This window comes from Crocodylus siamensis, chromosome 3, assembly GCF_052110815.1.
Source record: "Crocodylus siamensis isolate JL-2025a chromosome 3, ASM5211081v1, whole genome shotgun sequence".
NCBI lineage: Eukaryota > Metazoa > Chordata > Crocodylia > Crocodylidae > Crocodylus > Crocodylus siamensis.
In genome coordinates, this window is record NC_143397.1 from 133318674 (window position 1) to 133335316 (window position 16643).

The 16643-nt window shown below is 44.7% G+C and overlaps 1 protein-coding gene across 3 annotated transcripts in view; it reads right to left on the reverse strand.

The window, feature by feature from the left end:
* Window positions 1-389: 389 nt before the first annotated feature.
* The window catches only part of GMPR (guanosine monophosphate reductase), a 49332-nt gene continuing 33078 nt past the window's right edge, over window positions 390-16643 (reverse strand). For 2 of the 3 annotated variants that reach the window (XM_090039245.1, XM_090039247.1), the window contains 2 exons: window positions 12152-12311; window positions 390-5768 (listed from right to left, as the gene is read on the reverse strand). In XM_090039245.1, coding sequence (XP_089895371.1) covers window positions 5588-5768; window positions 12152-12311 — 341 coding nt within the window. In that variant the 3' untranslated portion in view covers window positions 390-5587. Of the gene's footprint in view, window positions 5769-5811; window positions 10280-12151; window positions 12312-16643 lie in introns of those variants that run through there. The other variant, XM_090039246.1, reaches the window with a different exon arrangement.

Sequence of the window (16643 nt, forward strand, 5' to 3'; positions counted from 1 at the left end):
CTTTTTTCCATATGCGTGCATACTCTCTGTAATTCCAGTGTAAAATATTGTACTTGCACTAGCTTTTTTAAAACAAATATTAAAAAAATGGAAGAATTCATATTCTATTTTCTAATGGTGGTGTGTCTATTTGTAGGATACACTCGCGTCTGTTTATTGAATTTTATGGTCCCTTTCTTTGATGGTGCTTGCAGGTTTTCTAGGTAGAAATTATTTCATTATTATAATAAAACAATGTTTGATTCAAAATTTGAACAAAATTGTTTTAAAGAAATTGTCTGTATACCAGTACAAGTTTATTGTTTCAGTATACTCGTACTAATAAAATAACAGTGCCAATTGCAAACCTGTGCCTTTGTCTTTATGAGTTAAGAAAGCAAGAGAGACAGTTTTCCTATGAAACAGCAATTTATCCATTTAATTTTTCTCCCTTCAAGTTTTAACCTCAGCAATAAGTTTTTATAGAGTTTGCTTTTATCCATAATATATGATACATACAGGTTTATACATTCCCTTTACAGCACATAACCCTTTCTGGACCAAAAGTGATTTACTTCATAACAGAACAGCCAGTATACAACAAATGATCACTTTAAACATGCAAGCTCTTTGAGACAGAATGCATTCTACACATGGCTTTGCTACAAATGGAGAAAGATGGTATCTGACACAATCATCTCAGTGATGGCCTACAGGGGGCATGAAAACATTTAAAGTCCATTCATGCTGCTTGACTGAGTGCGTGTGGTCTTTTAAGATTATCACAGACATTACATTTCACAAAGGAATGTTGGCTTCTGAATTATTTATGTTTGGCAGCTTTATCCAGGTAAGCAGCGTATCGGTTGACGCTGTGGAGTCACAACCAGAGGACAGGCCTAAATGTGTGGATGTATTCAAAAAAGAATGATGTCTAAGAGGAGACATAATTAAACTGTGTTGACAGCAGACAGTATTGACTAGGACACTTCTGGCACAAAAGTCACGTGACAGGTACCACAACAAATTCAAAACACTTAACCAATCAACCTCAAAAAACAAACAAACCCCAAAACACATCACTTCCAAACAAGGCAAACAAGAGCCTATCACAGCCGGCTGGCCATAGAAGTACGGAGGTGCAAGCAAACGATTACTCCTAGGCCTTATTTTCCCCTTCTACACAAGGAAGGCCAAAACCTGTGCACTCTGAAGCGAGTTGCAAAATTCCCACTTGCTTCAAGAGCACAGGATTTGGTTTGGCAAGGGGAAAGGGCGATCAAGCACTTACGCTGGCAACAGATAGGAGTGACTACAGAAGTCCATGGGGCTAGACCAAGGCAAAATGGTTGGGAAAGCAAGGGAATTAGGCTAAGCAGGTGTTCTGAGATCATAAGCAAGTGCCCATGGATAAAAATGTATCCAGTTGCAGTTTCAGGATTTATCTTGGGGAGGACAGAGAATGCTCTTACCTGTCCCATCCCTGACAGAACTGAGGAAATGACTGACCAGGCATATTCCTTGCACCAAAACTTCTCCCAAGCTAGAGCTGTCCTTGCTGATAATCCCTGACAACAAAGTGGGTTAAATCCAGCACTTGGTGCAAGAACCATGTCAAACATGATGTGCCTACTGGCACAGCCCTAGGGATACTGTGGGCCCGGTCACTGGGTAGCTCAGTATGCTGATGGACCATATCCTTTGAATTGGCTGCATGCAACCCCTAGGGGCTGAGGTAGGCCTTGCAGCCTACAGACTACTTCCTGGCCTATCCTACTGTCACAGCTGCAATGGAAGAAGCAGAGGTGCTTATGCTTCAGCTTTAAATGTATTCTATGCTGACTAAAGCTGCTAACACAAATATATTAATTACTTGAAATCCACCTTTCTTTTTATAGGAATGTGCCATGTTAACTACACCTTGATGAGTCCATGAGCCAGATTGCGACATCGTGCTGGTGCTTTAAACTTGGTGGAGTTGCAAGGGTAAGGAAAGCAAGTGGGACTTTGGCCCAATTCAAGGGACAGCTACTGCTTAGGACACCTGCAAAGTGCCAGGTATTCGTTTTTTGGAAGCGGAATGATAGCTATTCATGCATAGCAGCACAGCAATAAGGCATCGCAAAGACATTCCCTGCAGAAGGACACTAGGAAATGGAGAGGTGTTGGGGTGAGGTAGCTCTATGAATGGTACATGAGTGTGTTAGCAGTTCTAATAGAGCCTTTTTTGGGTGGTCTAATCCTGCGGGGTGAAGTACCACTTAAGTCGATGAAGACTGGCTTCTAACTTGAGTTGTGGGGAGGAGGGGCTGGGTACTAGGGAGGTTGAAGGGACCTATCTCTTCACAGAAGTGGTCCTGCAGTGAGGCTCATGCTAATTTCTTTGTTGCACTTGGAAATGTGTATATGTGCGTGCACATATATTCATAAGAGAGGCACCCTAAATGAAGGCAGTTGATTGACTAAAGGTTTCCACTGGACAGGCAACTGGTATAATATCACAGGATAAGACGTAGCCAGTTAACCTCTTTGGGGCTGCCTGCCATCTGTTGCTTATGTCTCTTGCCATGGAAACCAGCGCACATCCAAAAGACGGTAAAGTATGCCATGAAAAAAAATTCAAGGTGATATCACTGACTTCTATTAATTCCATGGCAATCTACAACCTGTAGGATACAACTGGCTTCTAAACAAATATGGGACTTCATTCTCCTCTAGCCTCTGTTTAAACCAGCAGTTCCCAACCCCAGGTCATGACCCAAACGAGGGTTGTGGGGGCAATGCCAGTGGCGCTGCACACAAACGACAAGTCACATTGTGTGCTGGGAGCTCCCCCACCCCCCCGGCCACCGCCACACTCCACTCCCAGCAGCTGGTTGTGGAAAAAAGAGGTTGAGAACTACTGGTTTACACCTTTGCAAATATGAGGCTGAAGTGAGTGGAACATATCTCCCACTTGAAACCCGTCTGGAGATGAGCCAGGCCACAGGCAGTGCAGCATGGCTGTGCAAAAGCTGTTCTAAAATGTATATATAGTAAGCAGCTATTTTTTAAATGAGTGATTGCTGAAAAAAATTACAAACTGTTTAGTTCTTTTATATTTCATTGATGAAGGTAGCCAGAAAAAGTACAGAAGCAACAGCAACAAGTGAGAGTCTAGTGGACTGCTGCACTTCCCGAGTGTGAAGGCAGTAGGATGGAAATATGGATATACATGCAACACATCCTTATGCCTCACAGTGGTTTTGCTTTACCATTATGCAAGTACCTTTACATGAGGCATGAAGGGGGGAACATGTTCTGCCTTTAGTTATACCCATGTCAATTCCGAGTGAAGTCACTTATTTCAGTAGGATTACGCTGGGGTTTACATCTGCACAAATGAGAACTGCATTTGGCCTACAGCAGTTTTATTTATAGTAATGAAGCCATTCATCTGCCTTTCTATGGTTCCTCTAGCTCTGATAGAAAAGGAAATGTCAGAGGGAACTAATATTGGGTATTTTATTTATAGGACCTGAGTATCATTCACGCTTAAGTGTCTTAACACCACTCTGGCAGTGTGAATGGACCTTCAAGTCAATGAAAAACATCCCCATGTTAAAGCCCCTTGACCAGCCTTGAGCAGAGCAATTAAATGAAAAACAGGCCTACAAACTTTAAAATATTTTTGTAAAGCACCTGCCTTCAGTCCCTTGGAAAGATCTTTCATGCTTTTTCTACTATGCAAAACCTGATTACAGTCATCAGGGTCCAGCTTGTGGATGAAATGTGTTCCTTAGTATGCTCACTTGTACAGACTCCTTTTTTAATTTGAAACAATAAAGAATTGCCAGATTAACTCCATTTGTTTTCCTCTATGCTCCTTTTCCAGTTTTGCTTTTCAAAGGAGGCCTCTATCTTTCCACAGGTACTTACAGGAGGGGGAAAAGGCTCTGAAGTTACTTCAGTTTCCATTTGTATTGTTATCTCAGTGAGACTTTAAAATAAGTGGCTGGTTATTATTAATTCATTGGTATCCACTCTAATAACATTTATCATAATGAACTACTGTGGTATTTGTGTGGAGGCAAATGTGTACTTCAAAAGAACTTTCATTGAGATTTATCAATTAATTAGCATACCATTACAGTTTATTAGAGTGTTATCCAGAGTCTAAAATATTCATTATTGCCTTCATAGCACCTGCTTTTGCTCAGGATCAGACTACTGGCTTCTTGCGATTAAGTCTTTTGTGATTCTGCTGGGGGCCAATTTTTGCTCCTAATTAGGCCAGTGCCTTTCAAAGAGTGGCAGCAGTGTAATAAAGAAGTGAATTTGGCCACTCCAGCATGATGCAGGGGACACTTCTACACCGTGTCTCTGCAGTGCTTAAGAGAAGGCCACCCTTGAGCACAGCCTGCCTGCTACTCCCACCTGTACATGCATATCAAACTTGGAAATGAGGTGGGGAAGCTGTTCTCAAGGAAATGGGTCACTAGGGCAGCTCTTGGGGGGATGTCCAAGAGTTACTTCCCTGGCATGTTTCTGGGTTTGATGCTACAAGCCGCAGCAGGTGGGAAGGACAACCCTTCCTGGGAGCATCAGCAATGTGATGTAGACATACCCACAGAAGCCTTGCACAACAGGTAGATAAGTGGGCACAAAGTCCCGGTCCATTTGTGTAGGTTTAAGTTACTGCACGAAGTCCTGCATGAGGCTGTGAAGAAGCCAGCTCCCTGGGCTCACTTACTGGGAAGGTTTCTATACCTTAAAATAACTTGTTTGCAGAGGCAGGCCCGAAGAATGTAATGACTGCATGTGTCAAACAAAAAAGGCACACTTAAATTATATATATTTTTAAATGCTTCCCTTGGAGGTAAGGGTAAAGCTAGAACATGCCAGCATCTGAAGAGGCAAATCTGAAGATGTTGATTTAAAGAAAAAACCCCTGAAAGGCACATGAACCAACAGTGCTATAGATCCAGTGTCTTTAACATCACAGTGAAAATGCAGCAGCAACCCTGGTCCACAGAGCCGTCACTCCAATTTGTTCCCCAAGGGCCGGGACCCCAACAGCAAACTTCAATGGTCAAGAAGCATGGCTTTAATTTCTGATTATGCAAACTGACCCTCTGCACCCCTCTGCCTTCTCAGTCTGCAGTTTCTCTCTGCTGTACAGCTGAAGCAGTGCCAACTTGGCCAGTCAACATTAAAAGTTGGGAGGATGTTCTTAAAACAAGTACCACTGGTTGTAGTGGCCAGTATGACCAATACAAACCTAGTCTGTACAGGCTCATCCATTGCAAATGGAGGCTTTGGTAGCTATTTTCAGAGAAAAAATGAAAGGGGAAGGGGCGGGGAGAACCTAAAGTAAAACAAAACAAAACAACAGACATGGCTTTAAAAGATGGGTCTATTGCATCTTGAACCAAAAAATCTATATGGTGCTGTGTCTGAAGGCACACCCTTCTCCTCTTCAATCCTACCTATAGCAGCAATTACCCCGCCCCACCTCCCCTCCAGCCAATTCCTGGGGAATTTGCCACTGCAAAGCTGTAATAAAAAACCTGGTAGAAGAGAGAAAGGAGAGGTGACAGGACTACTGCACAATCCCCCCAGTCCATGGCTAAGAAAACACCTGGTTATGCTGCTGGGTGACTCGGATAAAAGTTGTCCTTCGGGATAGCTCTTTGAGCTTAGCAGCTCCCACGTACGTGCACGTGGAGCGCAGCCCGCCCAGGATGTCCAGGATGGTGTTTTCCACATCCCCTCTGTAAGGCACTTCCACGGTCTTGCCTTCCGAAGCCCTGGAAACAGAGACACGTTACTGCTTTCCACACTGGAAGTGACGGAGAAGGTATTTTTTCCAAGTTAAAAGAACTTTTATGCTGCCTGTCCCCATATTGTTTTTTTTTAAGGTACTCAAATGGCAGCTCCCTTACTTTACCTGTGGTGGGTTACAGTGTTGTGTCAGGGTTGACAGTAGTTTTAAAAACAGCTTAGATCAGGGGTCAGCAACCCCCAGCACACATGCTAAGCATGGCATGCAAGGCCATTTTGCTTGGCACACCACCGTCAACCAGGCTCTTAGCTACCCAGCCTGCTCCCACCAGGCAGCTGGGAGGGTGCAAGCCCTGCTGCAAGCAGCTCGAGCTCCGTGGGCCGGCTGCAGCCAGGAGGCTGCGAACAGCTGCTCCGGACTTCAGCATGTCAGCACTCCAGCACCTTCCAAGGTAGACGTTGTGGGTTTTTCAGCACTCCAGCCAAAAAATGTTGCCTACCCCGGCTTAAATTATTGATCTGTATAGGATGATTTGGATAGGGATGATCCTGCCTCAGGCAGGGTTTGGACTGAAGGTCCCTTCCAGCCCTAGTTCTCTAGGATACTATGATGATTCTATGAAATGCACTGTTCCGAAGCTGACCCAGGAAATAATTATTGCAACCAGCCAAACCATGCCCGAGCCCATTAGCAACCTGTTCCTCCTATCCTGATGCAAGCAAAGCTTCCCCACATACAAACAGGCACGTCACCCAAGGACAGTGGGTCCTAGGCTGACAACAGAAGATGCTTAAAAATATATCTGTGTCTAAATAAGCACAGCTCCACTGCAGTCCTTTAAACCAGCTGAAAACATGGGCCTTTACTGCTTATTTATACGACACCAGAGGTGCATGTAGATCATTATACAACAGATATAGATTAAGATCCTCTACCAACTTGACCATGCACTCCTTTTCCCTTAGTAGGGCTTTCCCAGGTGAGTAATCCCACCACAAAGCAGTTCTGTTGAAGCCAATATGCTTGTGTCAGGTCCATTCATCAAGACAAGTAGGAGATGCACTTTATACACAGTGACAGGGACACTGTGATCAGTGCACCTTCTTGACAGCAGTAGTTCGTAGTAGGGTTATGCCATGGGAGAAACTGCTCTAGTGATTTTCAGTGCTCTTCTTCCTCCTGCATCTCTACCCCTCCCATTACAGTTCCTCATATTAGGAAATATCCAGAATGTCATTTGACCATTGTGCTTCTAGGAATCAGATCACTCTGCCACATAAATCAACAACTGAAAAAGAGGGATGGAAGAACACAGGTTGGCCTGTGACTGCTGGAAATGGGACCTAGTCTTTTCCAGTAGTTGGGAAGCTCTGGTTGTATCCAAAATCTCAAAAAATGAGTGAGTTGCAGTTTGTTACACAGCACGTTAAACCCCAGCCAGGGACTGCAGGATTCAGTGTCTTTTATACGGTACTCTAACATCTGGTAGGGGCTTGGGTGGGTTTCTGCCCCCTCCCCTTCACACTACAAGCTGAGGTCAAGGATCATGAATTTGTCACGATGTTAAATCTGGCATTATTTAAATCCCTAGCGGGATAATGCAAGGCAGAGCATGCCTGCTTCGGAGGCTTGGTTAGCAAAGCCTTTGTAAACCATTAATAATAGCAGCAGTAGCTGGTGTGGCAGGGCTTCAATAAGAGACTGGCTAGATTTCTTTTTGCTGCTTTAAATGGGAGGTCAAAACCTTGGTGTGGCACTAAAGGGGGGCTGTTAATGTGTCACCATCTACTGAGGAATTGTAATGAATCTCCCTGCAGCTGATGAGTAATACTATATACTTAAGAGTCTTTGCAGCTCTTAAATATACGGTGTAATGACCTGGCTAGTGTATTTACGCACTGCTGCTCTGTACTGGGTAGAACTAATATTCCATTGAGTCATGGGCCCTATACTGCCAGCAGGGATTTTCCTTCAGCTCAAATACTGGGATTCTGATGCAGGAGACTCTGAGCACGTGATCCCCAAAAGAGCATATGCAGAGCATTGCAAAAGGTGCCTCATGTCACCTAGTGGAATCTACAGGCCTAGGTGAAGTGCCCAGGGTTCCTATACAGCATGTGGGGAAAGACAGGTGTCTGAGAATGAGATACACAAAGGCTAGCATGCTGAGTGAGATGCCACCTCAGCTTGCCAGCAGGAAATGGTGAGGAGAGAGATGAGAATTAAGCCTCATCCCTCAAAGAAGGTAGTCACCCAACTGTGGACAACTCTTTTCTTTCAGGAGTTACAGCTGTAAGTCTTCCCAGGAGTCAGGTGCCCAAGACAGCCTGTCTCACAAAACACATTGGGAGAAGGAGATGGTGCCTTCCCCTTTGCCCAATAAGTGGGAGAGGTGGGTTCAAATCCCCTTAGGCCAAGGAGGAACCTGAACCTGGGTCTTCTCCTACCCGCTAGGCTGCTGGTGTACAGGATGCTTATCTTGCTGGGATCCTTTGACCCCAGCTGACTTCCTGCCCCTGGGGCAGGGGGCTGGACTTGATGATCTTCAGGGTCCCTTCCAGCCCTAACATCTAGGAAATCTATGGTAAAGGAGCTAGCACCACAGGGCTCAATCAGGCGAGAGTGCTTTGAGAATGCCTGCCAGTTCAGACCTTGCAGGGTCAGAGAGGAGAGAGGAAAACCTGGATTCCAGATTGCAACAGGGCTGAGACATGAACAAGAAACCAAACTGCCCTGCAGTTGGTCCTGGACATGACCAAAAGCATATATTACATCATCTAGGGGATTTTTTGAGTGGAAACCGTAGGCAGTTCTAGGATTAAGCAGCCATGTTTTAGGAATCTAAAGCCTGGACGTAAACATAAAAAAGGGCAGTAAGACATGTTAAGTCCTCTTGTGAATCTAGTCCTGAGCTCTATCCCACTGTCCCTGTAAAGTTCGGAGAAGCTACAAGGTGCTTCACAGTAACGCCTGTGAATTACTAAGCAACCCATCACTCTTGAAAATGCCATACAACTAGCAAAATCAAACCATCTGTAAGGGCACAGCTCTCAACAAGGATGACTGTGATCTCCCTCACCCTCTCCTTACAGCTTTTCTCCTGTACAAGAACTGGAACAGTTTCCATGAGTATTTCCTGATATGTTCAGCTCTTCCGTACAATGCTATTTTTGACACTACTAAAATAACACAATGCTTTTTTGTTTGGGCTTTGCAGTGTTTGTTAGTGTATGAAATGTGTATCCTTGCCCCTTATTCCCGATTTAAAATTACAGAAATAAAACCTCAAAATGGCTGATATATAAATATTCCATATAGCTGTTATATACACATAGATATAGGGGGGTTATATATTATAAATAATAATGAAACTGGAGACACAGATTTTATAGCTATGACATGGGGTAAACCCGGCAAGTACAAAACACTCTCCTGACCTTATTTCGTGCTGAAATCCCCCTGCCTTACCTGTCTCTCCTGTTTTCAAATCTAATTTCAAACTGGCCACAGGATCAGGTTCTTAAGCCAAAATACTCCATTTTTAGGGCATAAAGTTAGCTTGTTGAATTCACAGGCATGTTCAATGAGCAGCCTGATTTTTTCAGAGGTGCCTCCCAACAGCTTGAACAACTCCTATGGATACCTTGCACTCTTGCACTTCTGGAAAAACAGTTGACAGCTGCAGGGAAGGGGGAGGCATTTTTACATATTTATATATGGCTCCTCTCTTCAGCACTCTTTATCCCTGCACTGAGGCACTGTCTAATGTACTGTCTAATGTGTCTTCTTCAGTTGCTTGCAGTCAGATGCCACCCTGTTTTTAAGCCTCCTACTCCAGAGCACAATTTGATCCCGTTACCACTGAAGCATCGGTGCTGTGGCTGGCTTTGCTTTTGGGCCCTTTCCCCCAACTTTCATGAGCTCAACAGCGCCTGCTACAGAAGTTACTCCAAAATACTGGGCTAACTGAGGCTGTCACCTGTCCTGTGGTTCATTAAAGCCTGGTGATGCTTGATGGTATCATGTATTAGATCTGCCTACACGCTCCAGTCACTGACTTAAAACACAGCTACCAACTGGGGTAGAAGTCCAGTTGGTGACAGCTAGTTAGATGAAAGGAAGCCAGTGCCTCTGAGTAACAGGCAGCTGCCATTTTTAAGCAATGAGCTAATTGCTAGTCTCCTTCACTCTGACAGTTAGTTCCAGATGCCTCGATGCCAAGCAGCATCATGGAAAGAAATAAACAAGTAGGCTCTTGGGACTGGCTGATGAGCCCTGATTGAGTGACTGACAACTCAAGCAGGCATGCAGGATGCCTACCGGGTGCAATGGTCCAGCTTGTCCAACACATGGCTGTGCAGTGGTTGGCTGAAAATAAACTCTGCTCATTGTAACGATCCCCACGCCTGGCTCTAATGTGGTTGTACAGGAGAAACAGAGGGATTTGAGTCTTCCCTGATACCAGTCAATGTGTTGATTAGAGGCTTGCTTCTGAGAGTAGCCTTAGAGGATGTGAGGAAGAAGGCTGCTGGATCCCTGTAACAGGAGGGCAGGCACAATGAGAAAGTATGCTATATGCTGTTCAGACAAAGCACTCTATCCTCGCTGAGGAGCAGAGGGAAGTAGAGCTGTAATTTGTCTCAAGGGCTCCTCTAAGCATTGCCCTATCTTCAGGGTATCAAGCAAAGGCCTAATCTCTTGCAGGCACTTTGGTCTCCCTGTCATACCAACTGGAGGGGCTCCTAGCTAGATTACCTACAGTTATACAGCTTGTTTCCTTTGTCTATGGCATGCTTTCCATGTTCTTATTTGTAAAGCAATTACTATCTTCTTGGGCAGAATCCAACCCTGAGGACAGGCTACTTAGTTGGAAACCTGCCAAACACTGCTGCACATTTTTCTTTAGATCTCTTCTGCGCCTGATTCCTCCAACCTAAAGGTGCCTTTCTCTCAAAGTGGTTCCATGCAAAAGCACAGCTGCTGCAGTTCGGTCAAATCAGGGGGCAAAAGTGCCAGATCAAGCCTCTGCCTGGGTTTGCCCCCAGAGCTATCTACTGCTAGCCTCAAATGTTTTTCAGTCATCATTACAGGCACGTTGTGGCAACCCAACAACCCCTGCTGAAGAGGTTGGGTAACTCAGACCAAAGCTAGTTTATGCAAACAATTAGGGACAGGGACCCTGTCTCAGCTTTGTTTTATACAACGCTATGTATGCTTTTATGGTGCTCTTCTAATCTTGAAATAAGCGCAATAGCAAATGTTTGCAGTGGAGATGGAGCCAAATTCAGGTCTGGACCAAAGTCTGGGAAGCTGGCATCATGGGTTGTAGCTTGGCTTGTTGCAGTGTTAGGGGCTGTGACAGACTGGGTATGTCTGTGCTAAATTGTGAAGACCATTTTGTTTCAAAAGTCCCATTTCGTTTTTCTTCATATAGTAACTGTGAGTTGGGCGCACAACTTTCATGTCCAACTGCAACCTTCTCTGTAGATCAGATTATCCATTTTGTGTTGCTGCAGCCAAGCAGCTTGTTATCTGAGCCATCTTGTTTAAAGCTAGCTTGTGTATCTCTACACGATACTGTAGTCTGTAGCGTAGAAGTACCCCAGGTCTAAGAAACTGACAGTGCCATCAAAGAACATCAATATTAAGTTTTCCCTACTGGAAAAATGGGCATAGCTATTGACCTAGAATGACCCTTTACATAAAAGTAAATGAGATGGGGCTCCCACTGGAGCCCCTGAAATCCCCCCAACTGCCAAACATGAACAAGAGAAAAAGATTATTTTAAGGGAGGGCTGTTTCTTGAAACCACAGACCCGAGAGCACTGTGACATAAAGGATGACCAGCATGAGGAAGATAGGGCTGTCTAGTCTTAAGACACTTGCTAAACCCAGGATTTACAGAATGGGTGAGAGTGGATCCAGAAAGGTCTGTTCAAGATGTTGTTGTTTTATAAACATCTGTAACTCTCCAGTGCTTTCAAGAGCAACAGCTGTGGTTAACATGTTCCTTTGCTAAGCCTGTAGTCTTTCTCTTCCTGACACGTTGTTCTTCTGAACACTAGACCTCCACAGGCAGTAGGATGCTGGGAGAATGCAGCAAAGTAACTGAGGGCTCAGAGGGGCTGTAGGGCTGGTTCTGGCAAAGGTTCAGCTATCCTACATGGTTCTGTACCCAGCACAGGTGACAGACATAGGATGTGCCTCAGAGATTTAGAGCTGGGAACAGTAACTGTTCATGCTACACAGAACTTGAGAGTAGAAACACATAGCTCCGGAAGTTGAGTCCATGTGTAGTAATGTGTCTGGAAGATGGTCCAGATTGTAATAGGGAGGCAATTTGAAAAGTTCAAATCCAGGTATGAATTTGGCGGTTTGGATTCATAGCAAACTGAGTGTAACTCATACCTGTATTCAGCAACTCCTCCTGAATGCTTCTTCATAGCTGTATCCGAGCTCATCCCATAGAACAGCTTCACCTTCCTTCCATTTTTTTCCATGATCTCTCCAGCACATTGATCATGGCCTGCAAACATCCCCCCAAGCATGACAAAATCTGCACCAGCTCCTGGGATGAGGAGAGAACATGAGGTAAGGAGGTTGCATGGGAGAGGAGTGTAAAAGACGATGTAAAAATAACATCTAGGCAAACCCAAAGGACTGTTAACCCTGAGTGCCTCAGGACAGGGTTTATTATTTATTATTGTTACCATTGTGACTAAGAGACCTGTCACAAATTAACATGTCATTGTGCTAAGTACAGTAGAAACGCATAACAACACAGCCCCCAAAACCTTTCCATATGAATTGGAAGGCATGTTGGCAAGGTTGGGAGGAGGGAATTCTTACCCTTATTTAGACCACAAGCAGATTTTTCAAGTGTAAAGCATGACAGTCCTGGAGCGGTGTTCCCCTCCCCCTCACCACACCAGTCCTATACTAATTTCCTGTCATGAGGGGTAAACCCCAAAAGGTTTGCAATGAGTTTGCTTTTTTAGCTAAGATGACTTATTTGCAAGAACTCTAGGGCAGATACTGCCTTTTTGTCCTGTTTGTATGGTGGGTTCTGAACTTCCACTGGGATTCAGAAGGACTACCATCAAATATGATAAAATAATGATTATCAAGATGGTTATTCACCTCATCCATTTCTCATTGGTTTGCATATCATAAGGCCGGCTTTACTGTAGTCAATGGGAATAAGCTGAGGCCCCCAAGCTGTGTTCTTGAATGTGTTTGGGAATCAATCACACTAGGATTTCTCAGAAGTTTTCTGGTATTTCTACGTAGGATGGAAAGACTGTGTGGACACCTATGCCACGACACTGTTTTTATTTCTCGTCGTTGAAACCAGGATGTGCAGCAGTCCAAGAAAATGAAATGCTTTTTTTTTTTTTTTTTAAACAGAAGCAAATGTTTTTGAATCTGCAAATAGATTCAGCTCTTACAGTTTTCTGAGCCTATTGTGACCCATCCCTGAAACAAAATGTTCTGCATGGCTGCTTCTGTGTGACACATAACTCAGTTATAGGTAGAAACATCCCTCTGTCCTTATGGACAGTTCCTGCCCAGGACTGCACCCATTTTTTTTTTGTGTCCTGTCCGTTCCTAGCATCTGATGTTGTAGACTGTTGCTTCTTTGAACCAGTCAGTCTCCAAGGTGCCATCCTGCCCTACCTTCCTCCTGCAACTGGTGTGGACCCTTATTCCATGGAAATTGGAGATGAACCTGACTGGAACATGTCCAAACTTTGGTAAAGTTCCAGTCCGGATATGACTTTTGTGGCTCCCTCTCTGTTAGGAGCCAAACTAATACAACTACTAAAATACCACATGCACCTCTTTTGTAGAAACCCGCTTTCCAAACTGAGGTTCATGTCTTAAGCGGGGAGCCTGACTTTTCTATGCTGTAGTAGAAACAGGGAAACACTGCTGTAAGATGGCTGCGGTGTTTCACTCCCTGCCAGCCTCAAGTGGGGAGGATTTGGCATTCACATTTCAGGATCAGAGCTACAGCATTAACCCTCCCACAGATACAACCACTAAGGTCAGGATCCCCTGCAGTCAACTTTCAGGCATGACTGGAAAAATCTTCTTTTTTTTTTTTGTCATTCAGCCTTCCCAAAACAAAGTATGTCTTAGTTTGTGGGGTAGGGGGTATGCAAGAAAATATGGTAACGTACTGAGCCACGAGTCCCTAAGACTTCGGAAAGTCCTTCCATGAGCTTGACAGCTTCCCCCTATCTGCATCATAAAGCAACCTGAGCTCCAGGAACCAACCTGAATGTAGGTATGTTTTGATCTGGAACGTGAGACAAGTGGCTGTTTGGGTTAATTTCTTATAGAGATAGGTAGTTAGCTGTGTTAGCCTGGAGTCAGGTAGAAGGCAGGCACCTTATAAACTAACTAAATCAGGTGCAAATCTACCCTGCCTTCATTTCTAATAGCTATGATAAAGCTGAGTCTACCTCCGAGGCTGCAACAAACAGTAACACATGACCTGGCTGCCCTTGTATAGCCTCCGTTCCCACTGCCCTATTGTCATTTGGAAGGGACAGTGTGTTCATATTAAAGGGACAGAAAACAATTCCCTTCATGCCATATTGCTATCCCAAACTAGTGTCACTGCACCATATACAATATCAATTAGTAGGTACCCATTTAGGATCTCCTGTCATTCCGGCATGCTGACAGGTTGTCCTAGGGTTTTGTTGTTTCAGATGTCAGTGAGATGTAAAAGCCTATTTGGAAACTAATCTGATATCATTACTAACCTACCAAAAATAGGATTAATGCCCATTCTCCAGTGCAGTCATTCTAGGTCACTGGTTGTTGTGGTTCTGGTTACCCTGTATAACCTTGCATCAGCTTTGCAGCAAACACCACCTTGAGAATGCTATTAATCATCTCTTTCATGGGTGGATTAGGATTACACAGGAGCCTGGATATGATCCATACACAGGGCTCCTCAAATAAATCAAAGGTGACACTGCCAGAAGTCTTTTGGCACTCCAAATTCTCAGGCTTACCAGTGCTACTTTCTGGTCCCCCACACAAGGGATGGGTCCCCCAGCCCCTGGGCTGTCAGATCCTAACTTTGTCAGGGCCCTGGATCCAATCTCAGATTCGCTACAGCCTGGGGACTGACTGGCTAAGCAGTAGCTCTGCAGAAAAGGACCTGCAAGTTAGAGTAGACAGTAAGATGGATATGAGTCAGCAGTGTGCCCTTGTTGCCAAGAAGGCTAACGGCATGCTGGGCTGCCTTTGTAGAAGCATTTTGCCAGCACATTGAGGGAAGTAATTATTCCCCTGTATTCTGCACTGGTGAGGCCACATCTGGAATACTGTGTCTAGCTTTGGGACTTCCACTATAGAAAGGAGGTGGACAAGTTGGAAAGAGTCCAGTGGAGCACAACAAAAATGGTTCAGGGGCTGTCGCATATGACTTATGAGGAGAGGCTGAGGGAACTGGGTTTTATTTAACTGGAGAAGAAAAGACCGAGGGGGAATTTGACAGCAGCCTTTAACTACCCGAAGGGTAGTTCCAAAAAGGATGGAGCTAAACTATTTTCAGTGGTGGCAGATGACAGAACAAGGAGCAAAGGTCTCAAGTTGCAGCAAGAGAGGTTTAGGTTGGATATTAGGAAAAACTATCACTAGGAGGATGGTGAAGCACTGGAACCGGGTACCTAGGGAGGTGGTAGCATCTCCATCCTTGGAGATTTTTAAGGCCTGGCTCAACAAAGCCTTGGCTGGGATGATCTAGTTGGGGATTGTCCTGCTTTGAGCCGGTGGTTGAACTAGAGGACCTCCTAAGGTACTTTCCAACTCTAATTTTCTGATTCAGAACAAAAGCACATTTCCAAATTGCAGAATTTCCAGTGGAACTGAGACTCTAGTACTTGCTCAATCCCCATGTGTGTTAAATAGCAACACAATTGGAGGGGTACAAGAGAGAGGGAGCGGGGCATAGTTGCAAATGACAGGAATGTAAATTTTCCAACTTGAGCCCCTTTTTGCAAGCCTTGCTGGAGAACACCAAAACTGCCATGAGGACTGGGCAAGATTTTAGCATCCCTGCCCAGAGCTGTGAAAGACTGGAATTCCAGTCTCCCTGCCCAGCAGCCCGACTTTTTCAAAGCCTTCCACTACTTTCTGCCTTGCTTTGGGGTTGCAATGGTGATTGCTGTTTGTGCATGAAGACAGAGGAGGCTGCTCACCGTTTATCTGCATCACTAGAGAAGTCCCTTTGCTGCAAAGATCAGAGGTGCTGCTGATTGACTGCAAAATGGTTTGTTGTTGTTGCACTGGGTTTCTATTCAGAAGTCCCTTTGTCAGGCAAGGGAAAATACACCACTTGTAAGAACCTTTACTAAGATGAAGTTGTGAGAACCTTTACTAAAATGAATGCTTACCCAGTGCCTGACAAACAGCAAGCCAGACTATTTAAATAGGTTTTAAGATCAACAAATAGGATCCTTTTTGCTCTCAGGGTTTCACTTGCCACCTCAAGGCTGATGATGACTCCCAGAGCCATCACTCCACCCCATCTCTTCCCTCTGTACAGAAGGAAGGTTAGTGTTGGGCTTAAGTAGAGAGGGGGAGGGGGTAATGGGAAGGGAGCTGAAACCAGGGGCAAGGGAATACTAATAGGCTTTGGAGACTTAAAAAAAAGTCCCTTGCTACTGTTTCTGTGGTGTAGGCTGCCTACCACAGTGAGGGGAAAAGTCTGAGTGGGAGAATGCCACCCCCAAGGGTCACTGCTTCAACACCCCCTTTTTAAAACTCCTGGATATGCCCATGCGTCATGTCATTCTAAAGCTTCTATGACGTCTCTCAGGATTGTAAGTGGCAAGTAGACTGTGTTCAACTGGTGGCAATGAGCTGTCATGCCCAGCCT